This window comes from Aspergillus foveolatus (assembly GCF_047715535.1).
Source record: "Aspergillus foveolatus strain CBS 279.81 unplaced genomic scaffold BDW70scaffold_87, whole genome shotgun sequence".
NCBI lineage: Eukaryota > Fungi > Ascomycota > Eurotiomycetes > Eurotiales > Aspergillaceae > Aspergillus > Aspergillus foveolatus.
This window is the reverse complement of record NW_027396151.1, coordinates 3,401-20,594: the sequence shown is the minus strand read 5'-3', so window position 1 is coordinate 20,594 and position 17,194 is coordinate 3,401. Positions and strand designations below refer to the sequence as shown.

The window sequence follows — 17,194 nt, the reverse complement described above, 5'->3', positions numbered from 1 at the left end:
CAACTCGTCGAAACGGCGGTCTGTGTTCTCTGCAGATGTTGGTGTTCAGCTTCAGTCCGCGATAGACTTAATATACGTTGAAAACCCACCAGCTGTACGATGAAGAACATCCTCAGTAGCCGCATCACCCTCAAAGCTCTCTATAAACGCAATCGCGTCGGGGTCATTCCCAACTTGGCTAAGATCAAAAAAGACAGCTGCCCACCCGTTAACTACCGTAGTGCACGAATACAAATAGGGAAGAGCGTACCCTCTTTCTGATACCCCCTGTCTCGGAGCTCATTTTTACAACGCACAATCGCCTTTCGAAACTCACCGGGATTCTCCTTGGAGGGTACGCCGTCTGTGATGGTCAGGATCAGGAACGGACGCTTTAGGACACCCTGCGCAATAACATCGTACACCATCGGCTGTAGAATCTTCTTGGTTAGATTCGTCCCAAGCTCTGTCCAGCCTTGGGGTGTGAATGAGATGCGCTGCCTAACCTCGCTCGCGCGGAGATTATTCGCTGTCGAGTCGTCTTTGTTGATGAAGCGCAGGTGCACGCCTGTGTTGACTTCGACAAACTTTGTCGCGACATCGGTAATCAGGGCTACGAGCTCCCTTGCGCGCTCCATGCGGCCGTCTTCGGTCATTGAGCCGCTATCGTCTGTTTGGTGAATTAGAAGACGTGGCGAAATGAAAAGGTGGGTAGGTGGAGATGAGTATGACATACCGATGTAGAGGACGGGCTGGTATAGAGCAGCGGCAGCGGCCTTCATAATGAAAGGGACATTATTGGCCAGAGGGTTCTCCTGGTCCTTTCTAAAGGCAGCTGCTTTCTCCGCCACAGACTGGACGTAAGGATCATTTGCAGGGAAAAAATCGTCAAGCCCGTACTTCTGTATGATGTTGGTGATGTTGTGCTTGAACTCCTCGACGGTCTGGGGGTCATCGATGTCCTACAGAGGAGAGTGTCAGCGTCCTGCTTTCTTTCTCAAGCCGCCATACCAAGGTGAGAAGCCATACTGTTCCAGCGGGCGGCAACGACCCAGGCAGGGCCGGATTCGCCTGGTTATATGCAGACCGGATGACGTTCTGTATGATCTCCTTCACACCCGGCCATTTATCCGCATAGGCAAGGGCGAAGAGAATCGCGCTGACAATAAGCTGCGCCAACGCCGCAGCCCAACCTCGCTGTCCCCCCAGAGAGAGCGCATCCCTGATGGCGGGGTTGGTGCTCTGGTCCGCCAACGCAACAGCTGTTTCTCCGCGGTCGTTTGTCTTCGTCAACGAAGCTCCAGCCTCAACCAGCAGTCTGACGACATCTGGATCTCTCCCTTGGGTGATCGCCACCATGAGAGGCGTCTCATTGTTCCACTCAGGGCTGGAGGCGTCGACACTGGGCTTTGGATCATGCGAGAGTAATAGCTGCACAATCCGAGCCCTGTTTTGCTTTGCGTTCGCAGCTAAGTAGAGGGATGTGCGCCCGTCACGAACGGGCTTGTCGGCAGATGCACCGTTCTGAAGGAGTAGTTTTACGACGCTGGGATGACCATTTTTGATAGCGAGTGCGAGGGGTGTGAAGCCGCGGTCGTCCAGAGCATCGATTTCGACGAGGACGAGATATCTCTGCAGAGAGGCGCGGGTAAGGGTGCCGTCGCTAGAGGCGCTGTGTAGAGTCATTGTTTATCTCGTGTATTCTGGGGGTGGTACGCTGGTTTGCAAGGGGTAGATATAAAAGCAGAGGGAAGTTGACGGCTACTAGGTGGAAGGCTCCTCTATGTCAAGTAAGGGCCCATAATCTATTATAGCCGAAACCGCATCTTCGTGCCCTTCATCAGACAGGGCCTGTCATTTTTGTATGAAGACGTATTGTCACGCAGCGTATACAATCACTATCAGGTCTGCTGATACTGAAGCTGCAAAAATCACATTCTGGGCGCTTCTCAGCCAGCCACGATGCGTTGAGGGGGAAGACCCTTCCTCCGCATCAACATACGGCTTTGTTTGCTCGAGGGGTTCGTGGCTGGCTGTCTGATGCTTCAGCCGAGACATCTGCAGGTCGCCAGGATTGGAATGGTTCATGGTCAGCTTTGGCTGGAGTTTGCTCTTGACAGGGACTCATGTCGCTGCTTCCAGCTCAGCAGGAATCGTGTATTTCGTATGGTAAGCTCATTCTGGTAGTGCCCTTGGCTTGTGGCGCACTCGGCATCTCAGCACATTATGAATAAAGCAGGGCATCGTTCTCTGCCAACTTTCTATGCCTCGCCGCTTATTGCTTCACTGACTATACTCACTGCGGTAGCTTACACTGATAGAGCAGGCGTCTCTGTGAAATGGTCTACAAGTACTACCCCATTACCGGAATAAGGGCCGGAAAGGGGCCTAACGGCGAGCTTCCTCTGCGACAGGATATTGACGTATGGAGTTCGAAGCCGGAGAACCGAGTGCAGGTCGTCCTGTTTCTCAAAGCCTTGAAACGGCTACAGGATGTTCCTCCTGAGAACCGCGATTCATTCTTCCAGATTGCTGGTATGTCGTCTTGTTCAATGGCTCATCTCAAAACTCGGTCGAGAAGCTGACATTGCTCTCATAGGAATCCACGGCATGCCCTTCACTTCCTGGGATGAGCCCTTCGAGACAGAAGAGAATGTCGCGCTGAAGGGATACTGCACGCATGCGAACTACCTCTTCCCCTCCTGGCACCGACCGTATCTGCTTCTCTACGAGGTAACTAGCAACCTACGCCGGTGCGAAACTCGCAAGCCTAACAATCCTTTAGCAACAAATCTACCAGATCATGATAAACGAGATTATCCCCCAGTACCCCGAAAAGTACCAGCCTACTCTGCGGGCCGCAGCAGACACATGGCGTCTACCTTACTGGGACTGGGCCGTTAACCCTAAAATCCCTTGGCTGGCGGAAGACCCCGAGCTTCAGGTCTCACTTTTCGGGGAGCTAGAGACATTGCAGAACCCCCTATACCAGTTCCGTATGCCAGACGGAAAGGCAATGGAGCTTCACGGGGTGGGAGATGTGCAGGCTATGGGAGAGGAGATTATCTACTCGGTAAGACGAACTGTATAATCCTGACGGCCACGGGGTTAATGAATGGCGACCGTGGCAGTATGGCAAATGCAAAGCAACGAGCCGGTGCCCAAAGGACGAGCAGAACAAGCCTGATAGCGAGGACTGGATCAAAGGAGTTGTGAATAACGATGAAGTGATCAAGTACATGACGATGCATAGCTCTGTTGACGGGAAGGACCATGGCTCTGCGGCGGAGCTTGTCTATCGTCTCCTTACATACCCGCTTGAGTACGAACAGTTTTCAACCACTGCCGTCTTCACGAGCGAACCGAAGGTCTCGGCCGATGTGAATATCGAGTTTATCCATAACAATATCCATTGGTGGGCTGGTGGTGAGGGAGGACATATGTCTCAGATCCCGGTTGCGACATTCGACCCGATCTTTTGGTTGCATCATTGGTATTTCTTTCCAGTCGTCTGATAATCTGGAGCACTGCTGAACTGTCTAACAAGCAATATCGATCGGCTCTTCGCGATCTGGCAGGATCTCAACCCCGACAAGTTCTTTACGGAGGGCTCCCGGGGCGACTTCTTCCAGGAGGTGATTGGGTTGCCAGAGACCATTTCGCCAGCGACGCCCTTAAGGCCTTTCCATAAAGATGAAGAGGGGAACTGCTGGACTTCGGGAGAAGTGCGCGACTTCAGGGCCCTGGGCTATACGTATCCCGACCTGCATCCCGTGGCGCCTGGGTCTGGAGGGGTTCCGTTCGATGCTGCCGCGTATAAAACTAAGCTCTTCGAGACTGTTACCTTGAAATATGGAATCTCGCGTCTTGAAGCTTTAACGCAGCTGGAGCTGTCCAAGAACGGTGTTGGAAAGCCTCTTCCTGAAGGAATGCGCGAGGTCGACGGAGGCATCGCAGGGAATGACTTTGCTATCAGTATTCGGTTCTCAAAGTACGTCCGATTCCTTTACTCCACAGAACCTGTTTGTTGATTAGGGTATTATAGGTTTGCCTTTGGCGGCCGTCCGTTCAACATTGAGATCTACCTTGAGCCCGCAGAGGGGGGGCGTCATTTCACAGCCGACGAATATGTCACCAATGTCTACAACTTCAGTACTCCGGGCACTGTTAATGGACAAGAGGTCTGCAGTAACTGTACTGATCTCCAAGCTCGGGACGTCCGTCTAACTGCGTACGTTCCCATCACCCCGATCCTGAATAGATTGATCCTGGAGGGACGATTATCATCGCTCAAGAAGGACGATGTTGAGGCGGTACTAAAACGGCTCTACTGGCGGGTTACCATGGTCAGTACTTCTCTGTGCCTGGAAGTATACATACTGATGAAGACAGGCTGGTCGACCGGTTCCTGAAGAACAATGGGCGGCGCTGAATCTGCAGGTTCTTGTCTCCATGGCCGAGATGTCGCACAGCAAAGATCCCGCCACTCCCTCCAAGACAGAGACTGAGCCTGAGGTGCTGCCGGATGTCGGCCAGCCAGAGCCTCCACGGCCACTCGAGCCTCAACCAGACCCAGAGCCAGAGCCAGACCCAGAGCCCGAGCCGGAAGCTGAACAAGAGCCTGAGCCTGAGCCCGAGCCCGAGCCTGAAACTGAGCCGGAACCCTCCAAAGAACCAGAAACTCCACCGCAACCAGCAACGTAGGTCGAGCATTCCCACTCTTCATTTCCCATGATTAACAGTGCTCTTTGCAGCCCCGGTGTATACCTCGGACAAACATACAAGCTCGGCAAAGAAGCTACCACCGGCCAATCGATCACCGTCACAACACCCGCTTTCATCCTGAGCATTCCCTCCCGGCGAGACATGAATCGAATTATCTTTATGCATTTCGACGAAAGCCAGGGCGAGCTGGATACGGACAACTTCGACGCCTTGCTGAGCATTAACATCATTCGGCGTCTGTCTTCTATCCAAATCCAGACCAAGGCGGCCGGGGAGAGTTGGGAGAACAAAGAGATGATTCCGTTCCCTCCCTGGTTGTTGGGCTTACTGAGTGGCCTGCAGATCCGGGTTGATGTGAGGAGTTCGACGCTGGAAATTTATATCAATGGCTTCCATCTGTATTCGCTTGCCAGACAGTTTGGAAACAAGGGGGTTACGCATGTCATGTATGAAGCGAGACCCGCGGAGGATCAGCCGGCATTGGGGGCGGTGCTGGGTGTGCATAGTACCTAGTTTCACTCCTAGAACTGGAATAGTTGACTCGTTATGGAGCGGCCAATCGGTTTTTTTCTTCTCACTCTTGTCCTCTCCATCCATTAGCGGACGTAATTGCATATTGCCTGCCCGTATTCGTATAGAACTTGAAATATTAACCCCCGTTTTGAACGGACTGTTCACAGCTCTGGACCTTAAAAACACAAGCATACGTTTTGTATGATAATGGATGCGCAGCACAGATTGTGGACCAAATAGGCACTAAAATAAGCAGTTACTGGCTAGTAGCAACAGGAAAAGAAAGAGGCAGTAAGGTAGACATAAAAGCAAACCTAACATGCATTTCTATAGCTGATTACAGCACGAGAATCAGCTGTATGAGCACGAAGTGCTCGAATACAATACATTGCGGTTGATTCAGCCCATCAGTTCATCAAGCGCTCTTTATCGGAAATGGCTCTTTTGCATTCAAAGATATAGCGAATTTGCTGACTGTGTTTTAGTTCTGGCTGACGACACGTCCACCACTAAATAATGCTGAGCTAAAGACAATTGAGCACTGGACGAGGATATTTTTTTTGACATGTCTTCTCCTGTTACCCTGCGCTGAAACCCTCGTAAGCCCTAATGGGCTCCTTCCCAGGCCCAGACAATCGCGGTATTTGCGTCTCCGGAACCCTAACAATAACGGCTGGCAACCACATGCGCCATCCACGGTGGCGGCGTACGTGGCGGAACGCCTGAGGCTTGTCGGCAGCCCAGGCACCTCGTTCATAGGTCTACAGTACAGAGTTCATTTGGTTTCTTGTATACAGTTCTTACGTAGCTAAGCATATTTTCCAGGATGCGCCCGCCAAGCATCCATGGCGTCGGATCATCCTGAGACAGTCGAGGAGCTGACAGATGATTTGTTAGTGCGTATAACGACGCGCGAAGGTGAGAAATACTGTCCGACTATTGGCTCTATTTTTGAGACATTCCCGGCTCACATCACGCAGACATTCAACACGGCATCGACGGCTTCTCCCGGGTCTTGAATGGCTTCAATTAGTCAAGCTGGTCTCGACTAGTTTGAGCTGGAGCTCATTACGTGGTCGGAAAACGACAAAAAGAAAGTACAAGCTATTTCTATATGTATATTCCTTCTATCTGCAATAATCGGGATTTTGTCGCCCTGAGCGTGCTTGGACGTAAGAAACTAGACCTAATATTCCGCTTGTATGACCGCCAACCAGACCTACTTCTGTGCCTCGAAGCTATGTATCAATGACTTACCTCCGTCTTCATTATCTCTGGTTACACGGGTAGCTTCACGAGTATCCAGACAAGTTCATCGCTGCCTTATTTTCGCATAGTAAATGACTGAAAAGCTTGCAGGTTCTTTGACATCCCTGGCTAAGCCTGCTGCCCAACAAACCAGCATGACGTTACGAGCCCCCCACAGCATCCCTAACTATTCGTTTGACATGTGGATACATGATCTGCGGTTAGTTCTTGTGGATTCTGAACCCACAGTACCTTGACTTTGGGGGTTGAAAGATTCGCCAACTAGGGTAGTACGGTTCGCCGGCCCCGAAGCATAGAGCGCCATTGGGCTGCACAGATATTATAGTAGTATGACTGGTCATATTTGTCTCTGGCGGAGACCAGAGATCTTACCTACAAGCTATAATTATCCGATTTCGAATCTATACTCTTGCACAGTAGCTATACACAGCCCCTTAGGCGTCCCGTTTGACTGCTATATAAACCGCCTCAATATTGGTCTGGCTTTCCTCTCCATCATCAACTTAGACAGGAACCCACGAAATTTAGTCAAAAATCCCATCTTCCAGAGTCCAAAAGCCAAAATGTCTTGCAACGACATCGGCAATTTCGGCTTCGAGAGCGGCCTAAATTACTGGTACACCGCGCCCAGCACTGTCGCCTCCGTTCAAAGCGGCGACCTTGCTTATGCCGGGTCCTATTACCTGTATGCTCCTGCTTCAGCTTGGTACTAATTGCCAGCTTTCGCCGTTCACTAACGTGGTCAGGGACATTGCAACAACTGCCTCCAACTCGTCCGGCACCGTCTCGCAGGACCTCTACTGGCTCGATAACGAGCAGCCCTACACTCTGACGGTGCAATTCCGTCTCGCCGAGACCATTTCGCCTGTCAACTCGTGCACCGTCAGCGCGTACATCGGCGAAGACCCCGAGGCCGGCGCAATTGCCTCCGACCTCGTCTGGGCTGCGGGCGGCTGGGAGACGCTTACTGGCGAGATCCAGCCTACTGAGAGAAATACAACGATCAACCTCGCTGCCACGTGCACCTTTGGTGGTCCTGGTGCCATTCCTGAGGGAAATGTCCTTTTTGACGAGGTCATTTTTGGGCCCTCAAACTGTTGAGTAAGCCGAAGATAACCGGGGAGAGAGAGAAGACAGAATGAGCTGTTAGTTGGCGGTGGGATGTGGCTAGAAAATGTATTAATGGTATACTTGCAAGTAGGAGAATTCTTATTAGAGAGATTATACTGCTAAAGGTATACTATGAGGGCATAACCATTGCTTTAAATATCAAGAACTAAAGACAGCAGTATAGAGAGCTTTTATATATAACTCCAGGCTCTAGAGGACCGAAAGACAGATATTATTTGCCGTAAGATTCAGCAAGTAAATAACTCTTAAGGATATGTGTACAGGCAAGCATACTCCTAACTGGCCAAAAAGGTCACTATGATCAGACGCCCATGGCCTGATCTGCCTGGGCCGCACCTATATAGCTAGCCTGCTTGTTAAAATAACCTTCAAGCGTGGAAAAATAAAGCTATCGAGCAAGCAAAGCTATAAAGAGGGAAGCCAAGCGATGCTTATGGTCAGATTTGAGAAAGCAACTGTGTTAATAAACGTCATTAGAACATAAGCAACTCCATAACCTACCGTAGGCATCAAAGTACTCCATATAGGCTCACTCAATACACGGTCCCCGCTCCCGAAAATACAAAACAGCCCCTGACCTAGGCACAATAGCCGAGCGCCAGTAAAACGACCTTTTTTCAGACTTCCGGTTTCTGTCGGGCAATCTAATTTCATAACGTAGGAGGACATGCGCGAGCACTAGTTTCAGAAGAAGGGAGGCATAATGTCTACCGGGACAGGCATGTTTTCCCAAACCCCAGATTGGGAAGGCCACATCCGCATCCGTGAACCTTGACCTGCTGCTACTGGTGTTCGTACTAGTCATTGTATCCTGCAGAAATCGATGGGGATTGAACGTAAGGGGGTCCGCGTAGCTTTCTGGGTTCTGCAGAGCAGGCTGCAAAGGGATACAGGCGACATCGCCTTTCGCGAGACTTGTCCCATCGGAAAGGGTAAATGGCCGGAGCGCCTTACGGCGGACGGAGATGGAGTCTGTTGGGTGGAGACGGGCGGACTCTTTCAAAAAGGCATCTAAGAGTGGGAGGGTAGAGAGATCGATCTTGCAAGTGCGTGTGGTGTCAAATTCGAGTGTGGGTTCCTGCACCTGCATGGTTTGAGAGATCTTTTCTCGCAGTGGAACCACGTACTCCGGATGGAAACATAGGTCGTCGAGAGCGTAGAAAAGACACATTGCAGGCTGGTGGACAGAGGCGAACCAGAGTCCTAGCAGGACCTGCACGATCCGTTGGGCGTGCCACTTGTCCAGCTGTTTCTTCTGCTTGACTGCGTTGACGAAGAACTGGATGCAGTCTCGAGGTACTCGGGCTTCAGCTTGCTCTGGGCGCGACTGGTGTTCAAGAAGACGGCTCTCAATGATTGGGATGAGAGTATCAAGTAGGACTGTCAGGGCTCTATGGCCTCGCATTAGGCGGGGTGCGACGAAGGGTGCAAGCCACGAGGGGAGGAGGCGGAGAGTCTCAGCAGTTTGCATCATATGTTCTGGATATTCCAGAGCAGCGTGGAGGAAGATTGGGTCGCTAGATACCTCAGGGCCAAAGAAAACCAAAGCGTTCGCGCTGACGACTAGTCGTTTGGCTAGGGGGAATAGCTGCAGTGCGCGCCAGCCGTCTCCGACTGCGGCAGGATTGCCGGATGCTTGTGATACCTCCTTGGTGAGGGTTCTTGCTATGCACTCGCTCAGAGGTTGAGTTAGAGCTGGGAGGTGGGAGCGTAGCTCAGCTTGAAGGGCGCGCTGGTGGATGGTACCGTTTGCGCTCATGCAATCGTCAACTGCGAGTCCGTCCATGGTGTGTGTGGGCTGAAACATCTGGCTGTTGTAAGTGGATGCAATGTGAATTTTATAATCTGATAGGTAAGGTTGGAACGTACATCCTTTGCTAGAGCATGGAGTGACAAGTGCGTATCTGGTGCCTGGATCAGCTGCTTGATGTGCGTTGCAGATGAGAAGTGCACTTGATACGCTTCCGGTGTAGGTATGGCATATGGCATATTTTTTAACTGAACATGCGCTTAGTCTCTGCGCTGCTGGTCCGGGTTGAGCAGAGACCTACCTGTGCCTGCCGAAGTATCTCAGGGCCATTCCAAATGTACTCAAGTCTGCGGACGAGCTTGAGGATATAGATTGACGGCTCGACAAGAATGATGTTCTGCCTTGGCTGTTCTTGAGACTTTTCGACACTCTGTCGAACACATATCCGATACCAGAGTAGCAGCAGCAGCGCGCTACAAAAATAAGCAGTTATTTCCATGTTGAGAGTAAGAACACTGGAAAGCATACGCGTGGCGGACTTGGATAAGAGTCCCTGGAGCGCCCGGGGGAGCAAGGAATTTACTCTATTATGCACTATCAAATTCCCGCTATCAAGCAAACATGAAAGACAAAGAGCGCAAGGCTTCCTACAGAAAACATGAGGTGCATCTGAACCCTGAACTTTGCCGGAGCTGACATCACAGATTACCCCAAGTGGCCCCCAAGGACAAACACCGAAAGTACGTTTATAGATCCAATGACAAGGCCGCCATATTTGGGCGTCAGCAGTCAGGCAGCCGCTGAGGTCCTACAGCGGCTTGACAAGTAAAGAAAAAGACCCTGTACTGCAGGCTTGCGAGAAGGCTGAATGCCGCGTCAGCCTTAGCGATGAAAGCGGGGAAGAGATTTTCTGGGGCCTGACCCAAAACCCCTCTCCATGTTGCCAATTCACACGTCTTGCTTCGAGAACCGTGGCTTGACGGCTCTGGCTGATAGAGGATCCAGGGTATAAGGTTTCGGTGGAGGGTTGGGTAAATTCGATGCTCGGTTACTGTTATCGTTGTCATTTCACAGTTTCTTAAGTAAGCCCGATCCAATCAATTTCATAAGGCATGCCATTCTTTTCTATTGCCTCTGAGCTCCTGCTCATCAGGTTGGTATACGGTCTTGTCGGATATGTGCTCTGGCGCCTCTGGAGATTCACCGTCCGCCCTTTGCTCAAGCCAAATTCGCCAAGGGAACTTCCGTATACGATCCCATGTAAGTCTGCCATGTGGGAATGTGCATAGACTTTTGTCTCTAACTCTAGAATAGTTATCGGTAAGGGCATGCAGCCGTCTCAAACCATTTAGAACACTGACAGTCTAAGGCCATGCAATTTCCCTGCTACGGAACCCGCACGGCTTACTATCGTCTACCACGTGGGTAAATACTCCATTGCGGTCTACATGGCTGACGGTCAATTAGAGAATACTGCAACGGCAGCGGGGAACCGGTCACTCTCACCATATTCGGCCAAGAAATCATCTTCCTTTTCTCCGAGCAGGACGCGATGGAGGTCCTGAGAGATCGTCCAGAAGTAATAAACACAGAGCATATCAAAGACCTCCTTCATGGCCTCGGCTGCTCCAAACCTGGGATTTTGGAGATTGACAGCAATCAGGAATGCAACATCTCCGTGCCTAACAGCAAAGCTGCACACACGAACCGTCCGTCACTATATAAGGTGGCCGAAGGGCTAATGAAGAAGCAACTCCTTGGCCGGAGTCTCGGAAACGACCTCTTAGCTAGAACTTTGGAAGTTCTTGAGACTCAGGTACGCTGGGATGGAATTGATGCTTCGATACTTTTAAAGACGTCTGAGGATGGCCGGGAAGTGACCATCTCGTTATGGAGATGGGCCCAAGTAGCCAGTATCCGGGCGATCACGACAGCCTGGTTTGGAAATGCCATCTTAGGGAATTCCACAAGCCTCATTGACGATCATGTTCAGGTGGACCATGACCTCTGGAAGCTGCTGTTCAGGATTCCGAAGCCATTTGCGAGAGACGTTTACACCGCGAGGACTAGGGTGCAACGCTGCCTGAGAGAATTCTTGCGCTTGCCCGAGTCCGAAAAGAGTGGCCAGAGCTGGGCGATTGAAGGCGCAGTAGCGGAGATGAGAAGCCGCGGGATGAGCGAAGCAGATATGGCTTCTTATTTGCTCATGGTCTTCTGGGCGTGAGTATTGGCTGGGGTGGGGGCTTTACTTGAATGTCTCGGACTCACCGCTATCAGGATAAACGCAAACACTTTCAAAATTATCTTCTGGCTGATCGCACACATCGTCTCGAACCCAACGATACTCACAGCGGTTACTACCGAAATATCTTCCATTCTCTCAGACAGCCCGTCTAACGAATCCCTCTCTTCCCTCTCAATCCGTCTAGAGCGAAACGCCCTTCTCGAAGCCCTCCATCACGAAGCCCAACGACTCGCACTCAGTACCAGCTCTGCACGAACAATCAAGCAAGACGTAAACATTAACGGCCGCATCTTCAAATCCGGCACACATGCCGTTGTCCCATACCGCTACCTCGCCATGCGTCATCCGCTACTCTCGCAGGAGTGGGATGCCTTCCAGCCAGAGCGGTTCCTTTCTAACCCTAGGCTGGGCCAAAATAAGAGTTTTCTTCCATTTGGCGGTGGAAAGCATAAATGCATGGGACGGTTCTTGAGCCGGAGGCTTGTGCTCACTTTTACCACTCTATTTCTTCATCGGTTTACGGTCCGGCCGTTGGATGGGATTTCCAAGATGGGCTTCCGGCCAGTTTCTTCGGGACCAGCGAGCCCTGTGGGTGATATGAGGCTGGTCATTTCCCAGAAACAGTACTAGGATAGCTGGCTAGGTTAGGTAGGCAATAAACAAGGGTCGATCGAGCGAAAGAGCTGTGCGAAGTTAAGCTACTATTATATGCTGAATGACACATTCAATGACACCGCGTTCCCCTTACACGAGCCAGCATCTACAGATTCCGCCAGGTTCCATCTAAAATTGCCCATGCCGCCATGCTCAGTGGGTGCAGCTTGCCCAGCGGCTCCGTGAGGCTGCCCCTGCGCGGCATCCCAAGAATCGCAGCACCCACCATTAACCCGACACGGGCTGTTGAGAAATCCACAACGGCGTTAGTTGCAATCTCATCATCGGCAATATGCTCGCCTCCACCATCATCCTGATCCTGATCCTCATCCGGCTCCTTCCGCAGTTTGAAGGTCACCGGTAAGATTAGCGACCTGATCAAACGACGGCAAAGCTCTTCCACTAAGAACAATCCAAGCACTTGGAGCGTCAATCGTCCTGGGGAAGGCAGGTCGAGGATATCGGCCGAGCACGCGATGGTGACAGGGTGGAATGCCAGAATGAGCGGGAGCTCAATAGCTGTGGAGGCGAGGAGGATAAAGGAGAACCAGAGAGGGTACTGGTAGGATCTGCACGCTACCTGTTCGTCTTTGCGTTCATGGTTCCCTCGGGGCCCGGGTTTAGTGCTGTGCTTGCGGCAGTATTTTCCGAGCAACAGTGGGGGTAGCGAGCATATGAAGATAAAGAGGCCGTTCGCTGATGGAGACGAGGCCACTGTAGTTGCAAGGTGGAGATAGCTTGTGTAGGCTAGGCCCATCTTGAGCAGGTAGTTTGAGGAGCACAAGCAATACAACAGAGCACACGTAGTGCAGCAAGGTGAACAGGATATGGAGAATGAGCGAGGCTCGAATTCTGAGGATGCTGTTTGTTAATGTTGTTGTCACGGCCTCAAATGGCTGGGTTCGTTGCAGGTGCTCCTTGCCGTCTGACCAGTCCTCTGCGCTTATCTTCTATCAGAAGCGCTCTTCTAGAGCCTTAGGCGAGGCTGGTATTGCTTTTGGACTGGAGCTGCGAATGAGACGCCGAATATTATCCACCGTGGCGCCGCCAGGGTGATTTACTGTCCGTTCCTCCAACCCTTTGAGAACTCACAAGCAACAAGCTGCTATGGCCAACTCATCAACGGCCGATCCCCTCTCCCCGCCCCCATCTTGTCTACCTCTCCGGTTATCAAGAACCCTGCCCTTACCTAACCTTCAGCTTTGCAGGCGGATGCTACCACACTGCTTACGATGCATCGGCCATGAGCCCCTGTGAGTTCTCCGCCCTCCTTGCCATGCTCATAACAGAACAAACAACCCTCGAATGACCGCAAACCACTAAGATACAGTGCTCAAAATAATAACAGCACTCCACTCAACCGTACGGGCCCCCCGCTCTTGTGCTACCCAAAATCTGCATGTCGACCCCTCAATGGTGCATGATGATATCATACAGATTACTGAACCTAGTATAACGAATGTTTGCGTAACACGGGTTCTTCGCTGAGCCCTTCCCAGGCAAACGCGGCTGTGTTACGCTCAATGCACGGCGTTCAACGTGTCTACTGCATTGTTTATGATCAGAATCTCATTCATGGCAATCAGTGATCAGCGAGGATGTCTCGTGTTCACAGCTCAGCGTCTGGGTTGCGAAGGCATCTTCCCAACGCCCGGTTGGGATCTCGTGGCCTTCAATTCTCATAAACCCCTCAACGTGGAACTAGAAGAGCCGGCCCGGCTCAACTGTCTCCCTGGGCTGACATCGCCGCTAACCTAGACTATGGCCTCCATGGTGATCGATCCCAGCTGGCCGGCCGGAACGCCGCCGCCGGGCGTGGTGCCGAATTTCGATGATCCTCCGTCGCGAAAGACGACCATTATTGTGCTGTTGGCGGTGTTCGTGCCGCTTATGCTGTTTGTTGTGGCGGCGAGGATCTATGTTCGGACCCGCATTGTGAAGATCTGGGGAGCGGAAGATAGTAAGTCAAGTCTGTATTCTAGACTGGATACAAAGTATATCGGAGTGGTCGCTAAGGCATTCAGCTACATGCATACTTGCCGCCGTAAGTTGAATGCCGGAAGTCCACATACTCCAACCAAACTAACAACCAAATTAACAAGCCAGTGCGGCTCTATCACTCATATGGTTATCTACACTCAAAGTGAGTTGCAATCCTACCTCCCAACGTCGAGCCCAAAGGATCGTGACTAACCAACCCGCTGTAGCCTTGCCGCTGGGGCTCGGCCGGCACATGTGGGATATTCGAGCAATTGATCTCATAGATCCCTCTTCCAACCGGGTACCTACTTCTCATTCTATTCCGCATTTAAGCAGACTGAGGTTCAATCAACCATCGAGCTAACGGACTGGCTCAACCAGAAATTCTCTGCAGGCGGCATCAGTTTCCCTTGGACGCTCTGTTTTGCCAAAGTGTCAATCCTATTCCTATACAAGCGCATTTTCCCTCTGCGCCGGGAGATCGTCGCCTCGTGGATCGGGATCGTCGCCGACGCCGTCATGTACACGTTCTGCATCAGCATGGCCATCGGAAGTGTCGTGAAATGCGCCGGGCTTGAAGATACAGACGAGCCCTACTGCCGGTTCATTGCGGGACCGATGGTGATTATCGTCTCGGTAATCAATGTCGTCACGGACATCTATGTGCTCATCCTGCCGGTCCCGCGTCTTCTTAAGCTGCAAGTGACGACGAGGAGGAAGATTGGACTTCTGTTGGTTTTTGCAAGCGGGTTGGGGTGAGTTGCGTACCCTCTATGGACGCATCTGGTCCGGAAACCGGACGCACCTCTGATTTGACCTCTGGACTTGCAGTGCCTGTGCAGCCGGTCTAGCTCGATTGATCAACGCCTCCATCCACTACCACAATACAGATACTTTCTGGGTCCAGGGGCGCAATGCAGAGTTCTCGTATGTTGCAAGCAACGGAACCTCAGTCCACAGGCCCAGCCGCAGTGCTAACAATCATTCGCAGAATCGTCGAGATGAACGTTGCCATTATTGTTGCGTGCGCGACCTCCCTGCCCACATTCTTTACTCAGGTGCGCTCACTCGGCGGGTCGATATACGACTCGGCCGCGTCTCTGCTACATATTTCTCGGGCGTCGGCGTCAAAGAGGACTTCAGGCTCTCTGACGGAGGAGAGTGGGCGGTCGAGTACAGGTGGAAGTAGAAATGAAAATGCAAGGCTTCATAATCTGGTGAGGCTGAAGGGTGCAACCACTGGGTATTGGGGGGGCAATGGGCGGGGTGGCTCGCAAGAGCTGGAACTACTCAGCACAGATTCTGCTTAGGTAGAATGCTCTAGACAGGGTAGGCTGTCGGTTGCCCTAACCTGGGACCGTGGGAAATTGGGAAATTAGTTCTGACGGTGTGATCAGTCAATACCATTTTAGCCTCTAGGTTACATACCTGCCAAGCCCCTTAAGGTGTTTGCTTGGGTTACCTAAAGATATAAAAACAATTAGCTCCCGCTTAACTTGGTTCAGCTTCCTTATCTTTTTATTCTCCTCAAATCGCGTGTTTGGCCTCATCGAAATCCCAGATAATCAAACAAATCACTATGTCTCCATCCAGCCTCAGCCCTGTCCTCATCACTGGCGGCAATGGCTTCATCGCTTATCACATTATTGCTAAACTCCTGGCCGAAGACCCCAACTGCACCATCCATTGCATTGACATCAACACCACCCGCAACATTCACGCCTCCGACTCGGTCACCTACCACCAGGGCGATCTCTCCTCGCTTGCAGACGTCTCACGCATTATGACGCTTGCTCGCCCCGTGACAATCTTCCATACCGCATCCCCCGAGTTCTCGGACGCCCCCGAATCCGCCTACCACGATGTTATTGTCACAGGCACCCACCACCTCCTGAACAGCGCCGCGTCGATCGGCACCGTCAAAGCCTTCATCAATACGTCTACGTCGGGCGTAATCAATGACAACCACACTGACCTGATCAACGGCACGGAGGACATGCCGATTCTCCGGCCCCCCCTGCAGAAACGCCTCTACTGCCTCGCTAAAGCGGACGCAGAAGAAGCCATCCAAGCCGCCAACCGTCAGCACGGGTTTCTCACCTGTGCGCTTCGCCCGTGCCTTACCTTCGGCGAACGGGACACGAATTCCATGGGCAAAATGGTCGCTGTTGCACGTGCCGGCCGCTCCCGATTCCAGATGGGACATGGCAAGAACGCGTACGATTTCGTGTACGTTGGCAACCTCGCAGACGCGCATCTCCTCGCTGCGCATGCTTTGGTTGACGCTCATGCTAATCCGCCTCTCCCTGCGGACCGTCGTGTTGAAGGGGAAGTGTTCAATATCACTAACGGTGAGCCGTGGCTGTTTTGGGATTTCCAGCGGGAGATCTCGAAACAGCTAGGGTTTGCAATTCGGGAGAAAGATATTGTGGTCATTCCGAAGTGGGTCGGGTTGTTGATTGGGTTCGTGGGTGAATGGTTGGTTTGGCTGCTTAGTCGGGGGTCCAAGGTGGCGAATTCAACGCGCGAGGGGATCCGATTTAGTACGTTGGAGAGAACGCTGAATGGCGAGAAGGCGCGAAGGGTGCTGGGGTATCAGCCTAGGGTCGGCATGCAGGAGGGTATTGAGAGGGGGGTTAGGTGGTTTAAGGAGAATCCGGACGCTATTCCGTAGAGTGGATTGCTATCGAGGGTCAACCGGTAGATACCTCTCTTACTGAGAAATGCTGGTACATTCTGCTAGGGTGTACTGTGACATCCTTTCCTAACTTTTTTAATCTTGATTGTCCAGGAATCTTTGGTTCGACATCGTGCCCTTCTGGCCCCTATTATCTCGCTTATTTCTTTTCATTTTGACCCAGCCACGACCATGATTACCTCTGCTGGTTTCTGCAGACCTACCTAAAGGCCCGCAATGCATGCAGATCAGTGTAAACAGCCTAAGCGTA

General features: G+C 51.8%; 6 protein-coding genes across 6 annotated transcripts; 4 read left to right on the top strand and 2 right to left on the bottom strand.

The window, feature by feature from the left end:
* Window positions 1-2,318: 2,318 nt before the first annotated feature.
* On the top strand, window positions 2,319-5,217 carry BDW70DRAFT_153740 (uncharacterized protein; the record flags this gene model as incomplete). Its single annotated transcript, XM_073739709.1, has 8 exons — window positions 2,319-2,514; window positions 2,579-2,712; window positions 2,765-3,052; window positions 3,111-3,472; window positions 3,527-3,970; window positions 4,025-4,325; window positions 4,372-4,679; window positions 4,722-5,217. The coding sequence occupies 8 exons, from the start codon at window positions 2,319-2,321 to the stop codon at window positions 5,215-5,217; spliced, it is 2,529 nt and encodes an 842-aa protein (XP_073591758.1).
* A 1,832-nt stretch (window positions 5,218-7,049) lies between these two features.
* Window positions 7,050-7,638, top strand: BDW70DRAFT_171796 (uncharacterized protein; the record flags this gene model as incomplete). Its single annotated transcript, XM_073743318.1, has 2 exons — window positions 7,050-7,171; window positions 7,233-7,638. The coding sequence occupies 2 exons, from the start codon at window positions 7,050-7,052 to the stop codon at window positions 7,585-7,587; spliced, it is 477 nt and encodes a 158-aa protein (XP_073591757.1). The 3' UTR covers window positions 7,588-7,638.
* A 508-nt stretch (window positions 7,639-8,146) lies between these two features.
* Window positions 8,147-9,866, bottom strand: BDW70DRAFT_153738 (cytochrome P450; the record flags this gene model as incomplete). Its single annotated transcript, XM_073739708.1, has 5 exons — window positions 8,147-8,656; window positions 8,702-9,008; window positions 9,054-9,424; window positions 9,487-9,615; window positions 9,753-9,866. 5 exons carry the CDS (start codon window positions 9,864-9,866, stop codon window positions 8,147-8,149), a joined length of 1,431 nt encoding a protein of 476 aa, XP_073591756.1.
* A 613-nt stretch (window positions 9,867-10,479) lies between these two features.
* On the top strand, window positions 10,480-12,242 carry BDW70DRAFT_153737 (cytochrome P450; the record flags this gene model as incomplete). The annotated part of the gene is made up of 5 exons (XM_073739707.1): window positions 10,480-10,631; window positions 10,731-10,788; window positions 10,914-11,183; window positions 11,361-11,587; window positions 11,645-12,242. 5 exons carry the CDS (start codon window positions 10,480-10,482, stop codon window positions 12,240-12,242), a joined length of 1,305 nt encoding a protein of 434 aa, XP_073591755.1.
* A 130-nt stretch (window positions 12,243-12,372) lies between these two features.
* On the bottom strand, window positions 12,373-13,023 carry BDW70DRAFT_171793 (uncharacterized protein; the record flags this gene model as incomplete). Its single annotated transcript, XM_073743317.1, has 1 exon — window positions 12,373-13,023. One exon carries the CDS (start codon window positions 13,021-13,023, stop codon window positions 12,373-12,375), a length of 651 nt encoding a protein of 216 aa, XP_073591754.1.
* A 1,013-nt stretch (window positions 13,024-14,036) lies between these two features.
* Window positions 14,037-16,920, top strand: BDW70DRAFT_153735 (NAD(P)-binding protein; the record flags this gene model as incomplete). The annotated part of the gene is made up of 7 exons (XM_073739706.1): window positions 14,037-14,230; window positions 14,369-14,409; window positions 14,474-14,547; window positions 14,628-15,001; window positions 15,078-15,173; window positions 15,238-15,372; window positions 15,840-16,920. The coding sequence occupies 7 exons, from the start codon at window positions 14,037-14,039 to the stop codon at window positions 16,918-16,920; spliced, it is 1,995 nt and encodes a 664-aa protein (XP_073591753.1).
* Window positions 16,921-17,194: the final 274 nt, after the last annotated feature.